This window comes from Chelonia mydas, chromosome 1, assembly GCF_015237465.2.
Source record: "Chelonia mydas isolate rCheMyd1 chromosome 1, rCheMyd1.pri.v2, whole genome shotgun sequence".
NCBI lineage: Eukaryota > Metazoa > Chordata > Testudines > Cheloniidae > Chelonia > Chelonia mydas.
This window is the reverse complement of record NC_057849.1, coordinates 37,223,628-37,238,377: the sequence shown is the minus strand read 5'-3', so window position 1 is coordinate 37,238,377 and position 14,750 is coordinate 37,223,628. Positions and strand designations below refer to the sequence as shown.

At 39.3% G+C, this 14,750-nt stretch overlaps 1 protein-coding gene across 5 annotated transcripts in view; it reads right to left on the bottom strand.

The window, feature by feature from the left end:
- Positions 1-14,750, bottom strand: part of ATM (ATM serine/threonine kinase) — a 118,014-nt gene that overhangs the window by 62,047 nt on the left and 41,217 nt on the right. For all 5 annotated transcript variants that reach the window (XR_005223994.2, XM_037890308.2, XM_037890312.2 and 2 more), the window contains 9 exons: positions 12,380-12,469; positions 10,508-10,679; positions 9,047-9,246; positions 8,403-8,485; positions 8,143-8,298; positions 7,529-7,604; positions 6,883-7,013; positions 6,164-6,284; positions 1,493-1,669 (listed from right to left, as the gene is read on the bottom strand). Coding sequence is in view for 4 of the 5 variants with exons in the window: in XM_037890308.2 (XP_037746236.1) it covers positions 1,493-1,669; positions 6,164-6,284; positions 6,883-7,013; positions 7,529-7,604; positions 8,143-8,298; positions 8,403-8,485; positions 9,047-9,246; positions 10,508-10,679; positions 12,380-12,469 (1,206 nt within the window). In the remaining variant the exon portion in view is untranslated. The remainder of the gene's footprint in view (positions 1-1,492; positions 1,670-6,163; positions 6,285-6,882; positions 7,014-7,528; positions 7,605-8,142; positions 8,299-8,402; positions 8,486-9,046; positions 9,247-10,507; positions 10,680-12,379; positions 12,470-14,750) is intronic.

Genomic DNA, 14,750 nt, shown 5'->3' with positions numbered 1-14,750 from the left:
GCCAGATCCCAGGCATCACAGAAGCTGCTTGAGCCCCAGAAGGTCCCTGTCCCTGCTCTCCAGAACAATCTCAGGCTTTGTGGTGGCAGCTCCAGCACCTCTGGATTCTGCTCTCACCTCCTCCCTAGCCCCCTGGACATGTATGAATTTATGCAGGGACAGAGCCCCCACAATATTTCCACTTTGGGGGCCCTAGCCTCCTTTACCTGCCTGGTTCCACCATCCCTGGCAAAAATATTTACAGTGCGTGATCCTGATTATAGTTTAAAGATGTCCATGAAAATACAGGAGTTATTACAAAAATGTTAACCTTAGAATTATTGCATATTCTTTATTTTAACATGAGAAACTTAAAACAATCACTGAGGTATTTTAGTAAGTAAAAAAATTAATTAGCCAGTCTGTTTGCATACAATGAAAGAGCTGTAAAAATTTTCAGCATTAACTAAATACCCTTTATAGCACTTGTAGCCAATTAATTTATTTATCAGTGTGTTACCTAGTGTTATGGTCAATTCATTAGTTATTTCATATATCATTAACGTGTGCTAAATAGATTTCAGTTGTAGGTACAGATGTAAGATAGGATTCTAGAAGTATAAGATTGACAAGTATTTATGACTGATAAATGCATATTAGGCATATAAGCAAGGCCTGGTTGTAATGCAAGGCCTATAAGCTGGGGCCTATAAGATTTTAGCTTAGCCACACTATGCTGCAGGCTTAAGGAGACTTGACATGAGTGGGTGATCTAAGATTGACTCTATGCCAATAAAACCACAAGATTACTGTAAAAGATGTGCCAATAAGTGATGTTAAGGAAAAATAGACTGCAGTAAACTGCAAGACACCAAGCTGTAACATCACACAAAGTTCTGTTCTGACCATAGGTCACCCTGGAAACAGGTTGATGCTAATAAGGAAAAGGGGAACTAAGAGAACAACCTATGGGAAGTGAGGCACCCCAAAATTTATGGGTATGGAAGTACAGATAAGGAAAAAGAGGTTGGAACCCTCCTGCATATGAATAAGGTGTTAGGTGTGGTCAGAAAAACAATATAAATGAGGTTCCCTGGTTAGGTAAAAGTGGGAAGACACCGATGGAAGACCCCCTCTATCAATGGCCACCATTTAAGAGATCCACCAGACTCAATAATATCTTGGGCTATTGCTTGGAATCTCTCAGGTTGTGTAGACATTATGTGAGTGTAACATATGAATACAACCAAGACTGTTTTACATGTCACTGTGTTGTGGTCACTGTATTTGTTTTTCATGTGCTCCTAAGAGTCTCCCAATCTAAAAGAACTATAAAGGGTAACTTTCACCATATTAATCTGAAAAACTGTGGCCGCACGGGAGCTGAACTCAGAGTGAGGTAACACAGAACTATCAATCAATTCAATTTAAAATAAAGGGTACAAACTACAACTCTGCTTTACTTGTATAAGTTATAACCTAACTATACGAAGCATTTCTCCCATATACTTGCCTTTTTTATAAGGTGAGGCTCTAATCCATTTTCTTTCACAGACTGGCAAATAGCAAACAAAGCCTGCTTTTCACACACAGGACTGCAACATAAAACCATGGTTATCAGCAACAGAAGAACTGCTCTTCTATTACACTGCTCATCCAAGAGGTCTTCAGGGCTCATGCCACCACGTGCCTTCATCGATTAAGAATGAAATAACTGTTAAGAATGTTAAATGGGAGCCTCTGAACTCTGACATGAGCTAAAAAACTAAAAACACTCTTTATAACAATATAATGGAGGCAGTATGTTGACCTCCTGAGATGCATATGGGGAATGGAATGGATGGCTTAGGAATTCAACTGCCACCTCTCCCCTCCTATGGAACAGCGCTGCTGAGCTATCAAGTTAGTCTTATGCAATCATCTTACTTGGAAGGTTGGTGACTGTAATTTGAGGTTGGGAATACATGCTAAAACAAAGAAAAATATGAAAGGATCCTTAAGACTTGGAAGAAAAGTCAAGAAGCCATCATGTGGTGGGAAAGGAGAAGAAAAAATGAAGGATGCAAGGGAGAAAACTGTATGGATATCCCCCAATGGAATTCCAATTATCCTACAACATGAATACAGCTTATCCCTTTCTCTAATTCTCCCCCAGTCTTGTCATTTTTAAACCAAATTTGGGGTTTGTGAAAGTTACTGCACAGAACACGGAAATATTTCTCTTATGAAAATGTAAGCCCATTGTTTTTACACTACACAGATACAGTATTCATGGGCACAGTCTCTGGAAAGAGAGAGAAAAATGTTCTCTCTGTTAGCATCTATGTACCTCTGAAAGCAGCTGCATAAAATTGAGGTTACTTACCTGTAACAGAAGGTTCTTTGAGATGTGTGGTCTCTATTTGAATTCCACAGATGGCCACACATGGGCACCATGCACCTGAGTTTGGAGATCTGTAGCAAGTAGTGTCCATTAGTCTACACGTGTGCAGTTGTTTTCTTCATGCTAAGAACTGAGGGCACAAGGGGTAGTGTAGTTCCTCTTCTTTCCGCAAATCAGATAAGATTTGAAGCACAGGGGAAGGAGGGCAGCTAGTGGAATACAGCTAGGGACCACATACCTTGGAAGAACCTCTGGTTACATGTAACCAACCTCCATTTCTTCTTCAAGTGCTGGTCCCTATGTGTATTCCACATGAGGGTGATTAACAAGCAATATTTAAATGGGGGGGATGGGATGGGGAGGAGTGTCAAAGATGCAGTTGGTATAGATACTAATACTGCACTCCCAACAGCTGCATATGCAGAGGAGGCTTGAACTAATGTGTAATGCTTTGTGAATGTATGGATGGAGCTCCAGGTAGCTTGGTTGTAAATGTCCAAGAAGTGGAGAGCTGTTCTTCAACAAGTGTAGGGACTCGTCCATCTTCTTTCCGAATAAGCTAGGCTCTTCAAAAGGCAAATACTCTATGTATTTTGAACCTCCATTAGAAACCCCAAGGAGTGCAGCCAAGACTCATGCCTCATGGCTATGCCTGTGGCTATCCCTCTAGACGAAGTATCAACTGCATCCATTGCAGCTTGAAGGGTCATTCTGGCCAATAGTTAGTCTTCCTCAATGAGGGCCTGGAATTGGACTCTGTCTTCTTGAGAGAGTTTGTTCTTAAAGTCTAAAACCCAAAAATAATTATTGAAATAATATTTTGCTAACAAAGCTTGATAGTTAGCAATATGGAACTGATAACGTGTAGAGTCTTCTTCCCCAAATCAAGTCATTTTGAATCCTTACCTGTTAGTGTAGCCTTGAGATGTTGTAATCTAGACCACTCAGTGGCTTCTTGCACCACCAGGGAGTTGGGTGCTGGGTGTATAAAGAGGAACAGGAACTCAGCTCCTTTGGCTGATACAAAATAGCATCTCTCAGTCCTTGCACGGTGGGGATACAAGAGACCAGAGTGTGTCAGACCACCTCTGCTAGTTCCATCATGGCCTCCGTACTGGGAAGGTCACCCTACTGCGACCAGGAGGTTGTAAAATGTCAAGGAGACAATGCTGGATATCCTGGATTTCTTCTATTGGAATATGGAGGTCATACGCCACTCTCTGCAGAAGCTCCCGATATTGCCTGTGGTCACCAGGTGGAGATGGCGAAGATGGGGCAACTGCAGCTTCTGGTAAGGAAGATGAAACACCTATCGGTACCTGTGGATCCGGCTCAATCTCCTCTATCTCACGCTCCAATTGAGAGTGTAGGTGTTGCATGAGAGTGGTATGGTGGGTTGCATGGGTGGAGCCAGGATGTCTACTGTACGGATCCCAGGAGCCCTAATTGGGCCAGTAGGAAGGGTCGACCAGTTGAGGGTCACTGTACCATCAGTCCCTTCGGTAGTCATATTGGGGTGAAGGATGGACACTGGATCTTCTCGAGTATCTGTCCAGACTCACGTCCCTACACAGGGGTGAAGGATCGCCTGGAACCTCAAACTCCTCTGAAGAGAAGGCCAGTTCCCATTCCACCAGCAGAGCTGTCAGTACTGGTAGATGAAAGCTCCATCTTAAGGGGTGACAAGGTGAATGTTCCTGTCTCCTTGAAGTAGTTTTCTCCTCTGGAGTGACAATGTCTTTCAGAAAGGTAAGACCCAAAAGAAGATGAGACTGAGGATAAGGAAGGATGAAGATATCCACAGGTGAGGTGTAAGTTTCAGTCTGTCCTGGAGTCTGGGGCATTACAGTAGTCAGGATCAATGGATCTGGCACATCTATAGTCATCATGGATGGCAGGTTTTACAGGGATGAGATGGTACTGTACCACTGAAGAGTCTATATGTGAACTCTTAGATGGTGTCGGTGGGTGCCGATCCTCAGGCTTAGGAGCCAGAACAGGCGTTGGTACTGGAGGATTCTTTTTCCTTCATGCCTTGCCCTCATGGCCAGAGGGTTCAAGTAAGCCTAATTCCTTAGGACCAACACACGGGGACTCACCCAACTTGGACACAGTTGGGGAGGGATCCCTTCTCCTGGAAGCAGATCTGGAAGTAGATCTGTCCTTATGCTTGTGAGTGCTCCTTACTCTCATGAGAAGCCCTGGATGACAACTCCTTGGGCTTAGCAGCTCTGACTTCCACTCCTGAGTTAGTGCTCAGAGGGGTACTAGTAATTGGTTGACGCTGATGTAAAAAGGGGTCCCCCTGGCCTGGATTAGACTGAGGTCTCTTAGCCGTCTCCATCAGATGTTTTCTCAGCTGGAGCCCATGAGCTTTGCAGGTGGGGGAAATGAGCAGCAAATGCTGCACTTGGCCGAGGTACGTGCCTTTTCCAGGCAGTAGAGGCAGCGTTGGTGCTTGTTACTCATGGAGAAGGAGTGGGGGCAGGATACACAGTTCTTTAACTCAAGGACTCTGGGCACAGTCTTTGTGCATGGGGAAAGACACCCCGAGACAAGAAAACTAAGCTATACTAACTATGCTAAGATTAAAATATTACACTAAAATACTAAACCTGTTCACAATATATTTACAGTCTCATTAAGAGAAAGCAGCAAAAAGAAATCTGTGGACAGAGGATTCCAACTCAGGCCATGTGGTAATAAGAAAGAACTGGAGAGGTATTAGTCCACACTGCCCTTTAAGCCTTCAGTTCAGAACACGGTAACAACTGCTCATTTCGAGACCAATGGACACTACTTGCTAGAAATCTCCAAACTAAGGTGCATGATATGCAGGAGTACCCACATGTGGAATACACACAGGGACCAGCAGTCAAAAAACAATCATGCATTCTCACTCCTGCATCCACTGTCAAAGCTTTTTATTATTTTTATATATACCTATGACAGTGCTTAAAGCTGCAATGCAGGCTTCCCTACACCACATATACCATGAACTTAAACCCTGACTTCAAGAAACTACCTCTGGAGATGACAGAGTATTTCAAGTTCACTGTTTATTCAAAATGGTAACCTCTGAAACAGCCCACATGGGTGCCAATTTATGTCAATTGTGGTAGGGCTTTTTGAAGGGAGCACCTGTCTAGTAGTAACTATACTAAGACCACTATCTCATTTCTCAGGAACTATTCACTGGTAACGTCTTTAGAAAAGCTTGTAGAGGCAGATAATGGTTGACAGCGCTGCCTGGAAAACCTGCTTTTATCCCAGATGATGTTTCACATAATAGTGGCTGTGCACCAAGGAAACAGAGACAGAAAACTGTCTACATGCTTATATAATGTTTCTTATTAATAATAAAATATTAAATCAGTAAGTGATAGATAAAAGGAAGATCTAAAGTGCATCAAATTTACTAATCAAATGCTACGGACATAGGCACATAAATATTTAGACTGGAAACTCTTTGAGGTGAGACTGTCTACTATGATGTGTCTGTACAGTGCCTAGCACAATGAAACCCCATTTTTGGTTGATCCTTAGACTACTGTAATAATCATGATTATTATGATTAATAAGTATTCAGAGGGCTAGCAGTCTGGAAAATGGCAGCATTAAAAGAGTTTAACCATTTGTAGCACGGACAGGACAGTGACAAGGGAGGTGCCTAGTGAAAAATGTTGCCCCTTGGTTCACTAGTCATGAAAAATGACAGTCTTCTAGCAATGACAAAGTTCTTAGAAAATGAAGCATATGGCCCTGAACATTTACACATGCTTAATGATTAGATCTTATTACCAGATCTCTCATTCCTTCTTGAACTCTGAAGTATACATTCTCAAAGGCCTTTTGTTGGATCTTCAAAGGAAGAGCTTTTGGCAATCCAGAAGAATCTCTCTGTTTCACATCTTGGAACAAACTTAAAGTAAAACAAGGACAACAATTATTTAACCTAACAATTAATCTTCAGAACTGGTGTATATTTTACAAGGTATATATTATGGTTTCTTTGTTTTGAGGGGCAGAAGGTGGTGTCTGGAATCCCCATTTTTCAAAGGCCTTGTGTTGAGTCAACCCTTCCTCCATCCAAAAGTGTTCAGATGGAAGTATGAGCATTTGCTGGGTGGAAGGGAGAGGAATCATTTGAAAGTGTCCAAGTCCTCTCCAATCCCTGCCAACCAGGGAGCAAAGGACCCAAACTCTCATCCTTTGTCACTGTTGTCTTTACCTCATGGAGCACTGCAAGGATAAATTCATTAATATTTGTGAAGAGTTCCTCAGAAGCTCTCTTATTTAGGCAAAGGACAAAATCATTGCTTGTCTAGCACAAGCCATCACGTTATCTACAGTACTTAGTCTATTTTTTCCATGAAGATAAGTATATTTACATGAAGGGTCTACACACAATGGGTTTTACACAAGAGCTACATAGCACGCAAAAGAGAAAAACTGTCTATTATCCTTAAATACACTGATTTGATTACCTAAACAAACTACAAAAAGGTCTAGGTTATCACCTGGTTATTGACTTTGCAGCAAGCATGCAAACTTGATGGTAGCTATCTGCGAGGAAATGTGGGAAAGCATCACTCACAGGCAGATCTTTATCATTTATATTAAGCACAGCCCAATTTGAATGAGGATCAGCCTGAAGAAAATGAACATTTGTTGTTAAATATGTATGGAATTTATACAGAAATGAACACTGGACATACTTGTTACACTGATGTATGCAATAGCTCTTTCGACAGTACTTTCAAGCAAACATTGAGTATTACATTTACTACACCAGTAATACTCAGCCCCAGGCTCAAGAGCCAAAAGTGGCTCTTTAATATGTTACCTGTGGCTCCTTGCAGCACCTGACATTAAAGTTATCAACCAATCTGGATGCTTTTACTATGTTATTAACCAATTAAGGTATCAACTTGCACTAAGTTATTAACTTATTTGCTGTGAGAATAACATATCTATATAATTAATATAAACTAAATATTTCACCGTCATACTGTTTAAATATGAATAGGACTTATAGAAAATGAAACAATGAATTCACACTATTGAGGCTCTTTGGGAAATGCTGATTGCTAATTTGGCTCCTGAACCACTAAGATCTGAGTATCACTGTACTACACTAACATCACATAGGAAAATATGGTTCACCTCAAGTAGGGCTTTCATGCAGTTCAGTAGGGCCACTCTTACTGGAGCTGTACATCTCCCTTCCTTTGTCAAGTGCCTGAAACAGAAGCCATTTAAATATACGAAAAATACTATTACAAGCTTAATGTCAGGAAAAAAGTCTTAAGACATTACTCTCTGCTCTCTGTAATTCATTCTTAGATGCTTTTAAGTAACACTTCTGACCTGATTAGCAAGCATCTTTTGCCCCGAGTTTTAAAGGACTATTTATTTTCTTGTTTGTGTATCAATATAATAAACACTACTTGGAAGAGTGTTTGTTAATTATTGCCGTAAAGCCAGCAGGGAGAATTCTCTCTTTTTTCTCTCAGTGAATTTTATTTAATTATCTTGGCAATGGACTAAGGAATTTAAAAAACAACTCAGGATCTGGAAATCACTGCCCCATCATATTGATGTTTGGATCTAAGTTTACCTTTCAATGTGCCTTTAAACTATCACTTAGTGGCTATGAGGATCAGTGATCTAATTTTAATATAGAACAGACACCCGAAAAGATTCACATGGGAGAAGTGTATAAGTCATCAGTCATCAAGCCAAGAAATAGATTGCTGCATAAAATAAATAAAACATACCAAAATGCTCCCACCACAGTTAAAAACTGTCCTTGGACTTCCCCTGTTTCTTCCACATTTGGGTTGGCTTGGCCCAACCCCACTGCTACGGGAAGTAGATTATTTAGAATTGCTTGACAAACTTCTTGATCTCGACGATACAAGGAACACACATCACTGGGAAAGAAAGAAGAGATAGCTTTAGAAGCCAAACAGTAATAAAACCAGATAGTTGCTAAATAAAATATTTTTATTACTATATAATTGATGTTATTTCTTACGAAAGAGGCTTGAGAAGCATGAGAAGATCATCTTCTGGCAACAAATTTTCTTCAGTTGGGAGTTCCTTCAAAAGGACTAAATACTAAGGCATAATTAAAAATAGAACACAGTCATATTTTTATATACACACACGAAAACAAAATAACAAGGATAAGCATTTTCAATGGCTGCTAAATGCTTTATGTCAAATATTTATGTCAATATCTAGGACAAAGCATTATTGAAAATATTTATGTCAATTTTTACACTGTTAGATAATTTGACATTTGTTTCATTCAAATGAATTATTTGATGCACAATAATATGGGCAATTAAACCTTATATTTTGGCACGTAAACATATCAGCTCTAGTAGTCGGAAAGGAGTTCCTATACTCTGTCCCAGAGAATAAGACTGCACAACCTCCAAGCCACCTGCTAATGGTGAAAACTGAAGGAAGATACCATATGGCCCAATAGTCTAGTGTCTGGTTTCTCACAAATCCTATAAGCTATTTAAAAAAAATTTAAATCTTCAGAAGCAGACACTAAGTTTTTCTGAGTCCAAGAGAATGGCCACAGAATGTGTGTATGACTTTCAGAGATAGTGTTTATGTACAGAGAGATAACTGCTGAATCAAGAAGTTTCTCAATATCACACTCACCACCTGTAGATGCAGTGATTTAGCAGTATCAAATATACTTTTATCAATTAGCATTAACAGCTTCCGCCGTATGTCAGGAGCTCTGAAGCAGACTGTATGGATTTGTGCTGTAGTTACACATAGACACAAAAACCTCAGAATTTCAAGGAGGAGTAAATCCTGCTTTGTCAAATGATCTTCAGCTAATGGACTCATAGCACCTGAAAAAAAATTTCTTGTCAAGTACAAAAAAATGCTTCTTCTAGGAAAATAAGTTACACTAAAAATATGATAGAGTTATGTGCATTTATCAAGTTAAATTATGTTCTCAAAAAAATGTAAGATTGGCAGTCTTGAAGTCTCTTAGCTACAGAATAGGTACAGTATGGACAGCAGCAGCTCAAGCTTTCTCCATCCTAAGTGAGGCCCCTGTTCCAGAGTGACCACCTCTAGAAACAGAAGGGTATTTTTCACTCTCTATATCCAGACATACCCTAGGCCTCTGTGCAAAAACCGGCAACCAGACTATCAATAGAACCATTTGTTATGTGTTTTTTTGTGGACACTTGCCACTCAGAATTTGGTTGAGACCACAAACAAATTTCCACACATTTTACAAAGCCCACCCAACAAACCTAAGGTGATGACAACTGACTCTATGCTACTGACTGGGTCCAAATTTGTGACCCAGAGAGAATGGCTCCATATACAAGTCAATTTTCTGCAATGTCCAGAGCTGCTGCCACTGTCACCAACTCCAGTGTTTACTATTATTTATCAAATGGTCTGGAGGAACTAATTCCAGAGGTTCTCATTCAACAAAGTGGAATAAGCGGACAAAGAACAGTTTGAAGTATTAGCATAACAAAATGATCTTTCCCCTCCAAAATAAAATAGACTAAGGCATAAGGTGACCTCAGATTTCAAAACAAAACATTATACCACTGCTGGTGCCAAACCAGCCTGGTAGGAAGAAAAACTGGGTCATGGATAAGGAAAGTGCCATCTCTTTTGCACGTCTGGATATGTGAGAAAGTTGACCTTGCCAAAGAGGTGATAGACCTACTCTGCAAGAAAAGAGACAATTAGAAAACACAAGAAAATATCCTGGTACTGGGTATGAAGGGAAGCACGGACTAGTGATTAGACCTGGAGACCTGAGCTCTACTCCCTGCTCTGCCACAGACTCACTGTGTGACCCTGAACAGGTTATTTACTTTATCTGCTTCAGTTTTACCAACTGTATACTAAGAATAGTAGTTTCCTCCCAAGGCTTTAGTTAACGTTTGTACAACAATACGGAATTGCTAAGCACTGTTATTGTTCTGGGACGCAAATGGCTCAGCTACAATCCCAGCTACTGTAATGGTCCAATGTATTGCCTAACTGTGATGTGAGGCTAGTGGGCAGTGTAAGATTGAAAGAAGCATGTGCCCTACACTTATGCAAACAATTCTGGACAGAAAGCATACTTTCACTTACCAGTTATGTTTTGCATCTCCCCAGACTCATTTGCATCACCAAAGTCAGTGATACAGTGATCATCAAATCGGTCCATGGCTACATGGTTATCTACTTCCATTGCACTCTCTTCAATATCGTCTTCCATTACGTCTACGTCTCCAGCATCACTTGGTTTGCCAGTAAAGACCATCTAACAAAAGCATCACATTCTTGTAAAAAATTTTTGGTGGCTGAAGATGCCATATAGGTAACAGAACATGGAAACAGACCATCATTTCCTTGTGAACCAAAAAGGGTGAGAAAGAACATGGGATGCTAAGATCATGAATTTACTCACTTTAGTAGTGTGCACACCATGTGGGTCAATAAGTTTTTTTAAAAAATCATACTTTCTGCTATACAACATGTGTTCATTTTGCTGTTACCTGTCCTCACATTTTTCCACTTCTCTGTTTTCTCTACCTATCCCATCATGTCATACATCTAGTTCTTTGAGCTAAAGGGTGTCTTCCTGTTACTTGTTTGTATATTTCCTAGCACACAGTAGGGTCCTGATTCTTGACAGGGCCCCTTCAGCAGTATTGTACTACATACAGTAAGTAATAATTATAATTGTAGTTAATCTCACTGAAATCCCTGTTTGCACTTCTGTGCAACCTACCAACTTAAAGTCATCAACTATGAAGCATTATATTTACTTCAGCCTTTTGCGATAAACCCATCTTCTAGTTAGCTAGTGCACTGTGTGTGATTTGAACTGTTTTCTTTAGATGGTGAGCTCTTTGGGAAAGAGACTGCTTTCTTTTCGGGGTTTCGTAGAATGCCGACTGAATTGTTAGCACTTAAACACCAACGTTACTTTAGAAACTGGCAAACTTCTGATTAGAAAGAAACCAGAGCATGACACAAGGACTCCCTAAATAATTACCATTCAACCAACTGGCTGACAAGCTAACAGTCGTGAGACTGTCAGCTTCTCCTCACGCACAATACTAAGTATGTTATTTATTTGGATTGGACGCCCAGCTCAAGGTGCATTGGAAGTGGATGAGGATACAGTTTCAAGGTTTTTACTAAACTTAGTGATGCCACATTCTGTTCCCTTGCTACTAAGTGTAGGACAGAAGTGTACATATTTGAAGAATTCAGCATGAATATTTATTTTTCAAGCACCTTTAAAGAGTTACTTTAACAGCATAAAAATCCTTCATCTTTTCCAAACGCAAAAAAACATTTAACAAAAAACAGATGAGCTTAATACAATGAAAAAGAAATGGAAGCAAATTCTTACGTGCTTGCAGCTCCCAGATTTGACCTTGATTCAGATCTGTTACATGGACAAGTATTTCTGGCATTTATTATCAAATCAATTACTGAAAAGCACAGGTACAAGCTAGTGCAACAGGTGATGCTGTAAGATGTATGGCTGAGTAGTAAGATGTGTGTTTTGACAATCTTAAGCATAAATTAAGCTGTTTGTGGATGTTAAAATAACTGATCAAAAAGCCATCCAACTACTTACGTAAACTTTACAATGTGTTACTATTTTTCATTCACTTAATGAAAGTGGGGCTTATAATTTATTATTTCTATAGCTTTATCAGTGTGCTCTTTTCATTCATATAGTATCAAAACAAGGCTTAAACAATATAACTAAATTTTGGACACAAGATTAGTATAGTACTTTGATCAATTTGTTTTTTCATTGTTCACACGTGTAGGAATGGTCCAAACAAACACTACTAGTTAGAAAGGCCCTTAAGTCTGATATATTTTTATTGCCTAATTTGTTTTCTGTAATAAAATCACATTTGGTTTGTCTCTGAGTTATTTATACTGTATAAATAATCCTCATGCAAAGAAACATAGCATTTAGAGAAACATACTTACCAGATGTTTGCAAATATCTACAAAATCATTCATCGCCTTTGATGTTAACAAACTCAGGAATAAGCCTGATAAGATCTTACTTGGACTGCTCTGTCAGAAAGTAAAGTATACAGACCAGTTATCACAGTACATAACATATTCTGTTTTTAGAAAGGAATCCACACTGTGAACACATTAAACAGATAATATTAAGAATACAGGTCCAGATTCCAATCTCAAAGGAGTGTGTCATGCATTATAATTTATCTTGAAAAATCCAAAACGGAACATGTCTGTAAGCAAGTTCAAATATATTACTAATCAAGTAGAAAAGTTTTTTTTCTAAAATGTTATCATCAGTTTGGCTGTTTTTTGTGTCAGAGAGAGGTACTGTAATCTCTCTCATCTGTGTCATTTTGGATAAATGACTTTTTTAAAACTCCAATGAGAAAACAAAAAAATTGAATATTAATCAAAGATTTTTAAAAAATCACGATTTCTTTAAAATCCTCTCATATACCTATTTACTGCATTACCTTGAGGAACAGTCATAGAATGAGTAGCAGCCTCAAGGATATGTAAAAAAAGAAAACATTCTAGTAATGTATCTGTAAGCGGCAGCCACATCCTAGTGATGCTATAGTTAAAGCTGAGGTGGATTTCAATATTAAATCTTTATTTTCAAGGGTCTTTTTGGGTACAAATATTCATTCCAGGAACTGTTGCAAGGAGTGGCTACAACTTTAACCTTTATGCTAATGCAACACAGTGCACCTTATGTTGCATTGAACTTTTTTTACTGAATGATAGCGGTGGCAGTAAATATTATAGCTAAGGCTAGCAGCCTGCATTCTAGCCCCATTTCAGTCACTCATAACTTTCTGAAACTTTTTTTGATCAAAAATTGTGCTGTGCTTGGTCTCCGCACAGAGATTATTTTCAAAAAATGGGTCCCTTGTTTCTGAGCACAGGGAGTTTAAAAACCCCTCTCTCAATTATAACGATAATTCTGGTAATTTTTTAAAATAGTCGTAGAGCCAAACTGTGGGGACTGAAATATCCTGCATTGGTTTTGATCTGACAGGTGAACATCTGAAAATTACGCAAGGATCACATGCAGGAGATTTTTTTCTGATGAGTTCAAAAGCTGCACAGCTAAGGAGAGGTTTGCTTCACATGCATGCATAGCTAACTTAGCTGCATAGTGACAAGTTGAGAAGTGCAATTAAATAGAATATTGCAAACAGGAAAATACAGTGGGGGTTGGGTTTATGCTAACACTGCCATCGCCTAGCCTGGTTCTGCAGACTGTGGCACAGCTGCTAAGGTGAAGGAGAGGGGTTCCTTCCTGCATATATTAGAAGATTCTGGGATGTACATACAAATGTGTTAAGAACATACTAAAGTCCTCATCAAAATGAAGTTGACAGAAAGACTCTCATTGACTTCAATGGGCTTTGGATCAGACATTATACTCCCTATAATCAGGCTGGGTCAAGTGCACACTGAATTTGTAGCTCATCTTTTGCTGATCATGTAAGCAACAAAAGGGCTAAATAAAGGTTCCTGAAGACTTTGTAAGGTGTGCAGGAGGGAGCCTCATTTCTGATGTACCTCAGGATATCTGAAGCAGGGTGAGGTGCAAAACTGAGTACCAACTAAGGTGGATAGACGAGGGACTCTCTCTTATAGACTCTAGTCTTGTCTCACCAAATACTGATTTAGTTATTAAATTTATTCTCACCATTGTCTATTTATTGCTACCTAAAAGATCTTTCAGAGTAACAACCGTGTTAGTCTGTATTCGCAAAAAGAAAAGGAGTACTTGTGGCACCTTAGAGACTAACCAATTTATTTGAGCATAAGCTTTCATGAGCTACAGCTCACTTCATCGGATGCATCTTTCAAGATCTTTCAATTTCTAGAGAGTAAAGCTCCTTTTTATGTTTTATCCCCTCTTTTTTGCCTACTGTTTTGCCCAGGAAATTCCACATAAATCATGAGGGAAGTTTTCAAAGGGCCAAATGTAAGTTGGGAGTCTATTTGTGCCTTTGAAAATCTCCCTCTAAGTGAAGAGAATGTTAAAATTGCATAATTAATCGTTCGAAATTCAGGAAATGCTATGGGTTAAGGTTGCACGCTTGAGGTTCTAAATCCATTGTGAGCTCTGCCCTCTTGTGTGCATGCTCTACAATATGGTATTTAATTTCATGATAAAACACTGGGCCACACCCTCAGCTGAATCAAATCAGCATAGCTTTGCTGACTTCAATGACTTTACAATACAGCCTTTAATTACATAATTGTATACAATTTTCAACAACAGAATTTTTTTCCCCAATGCTGACTTCAACAGAGCTTGTAGCTGACTTAATGAAGCATCATCAGTTTA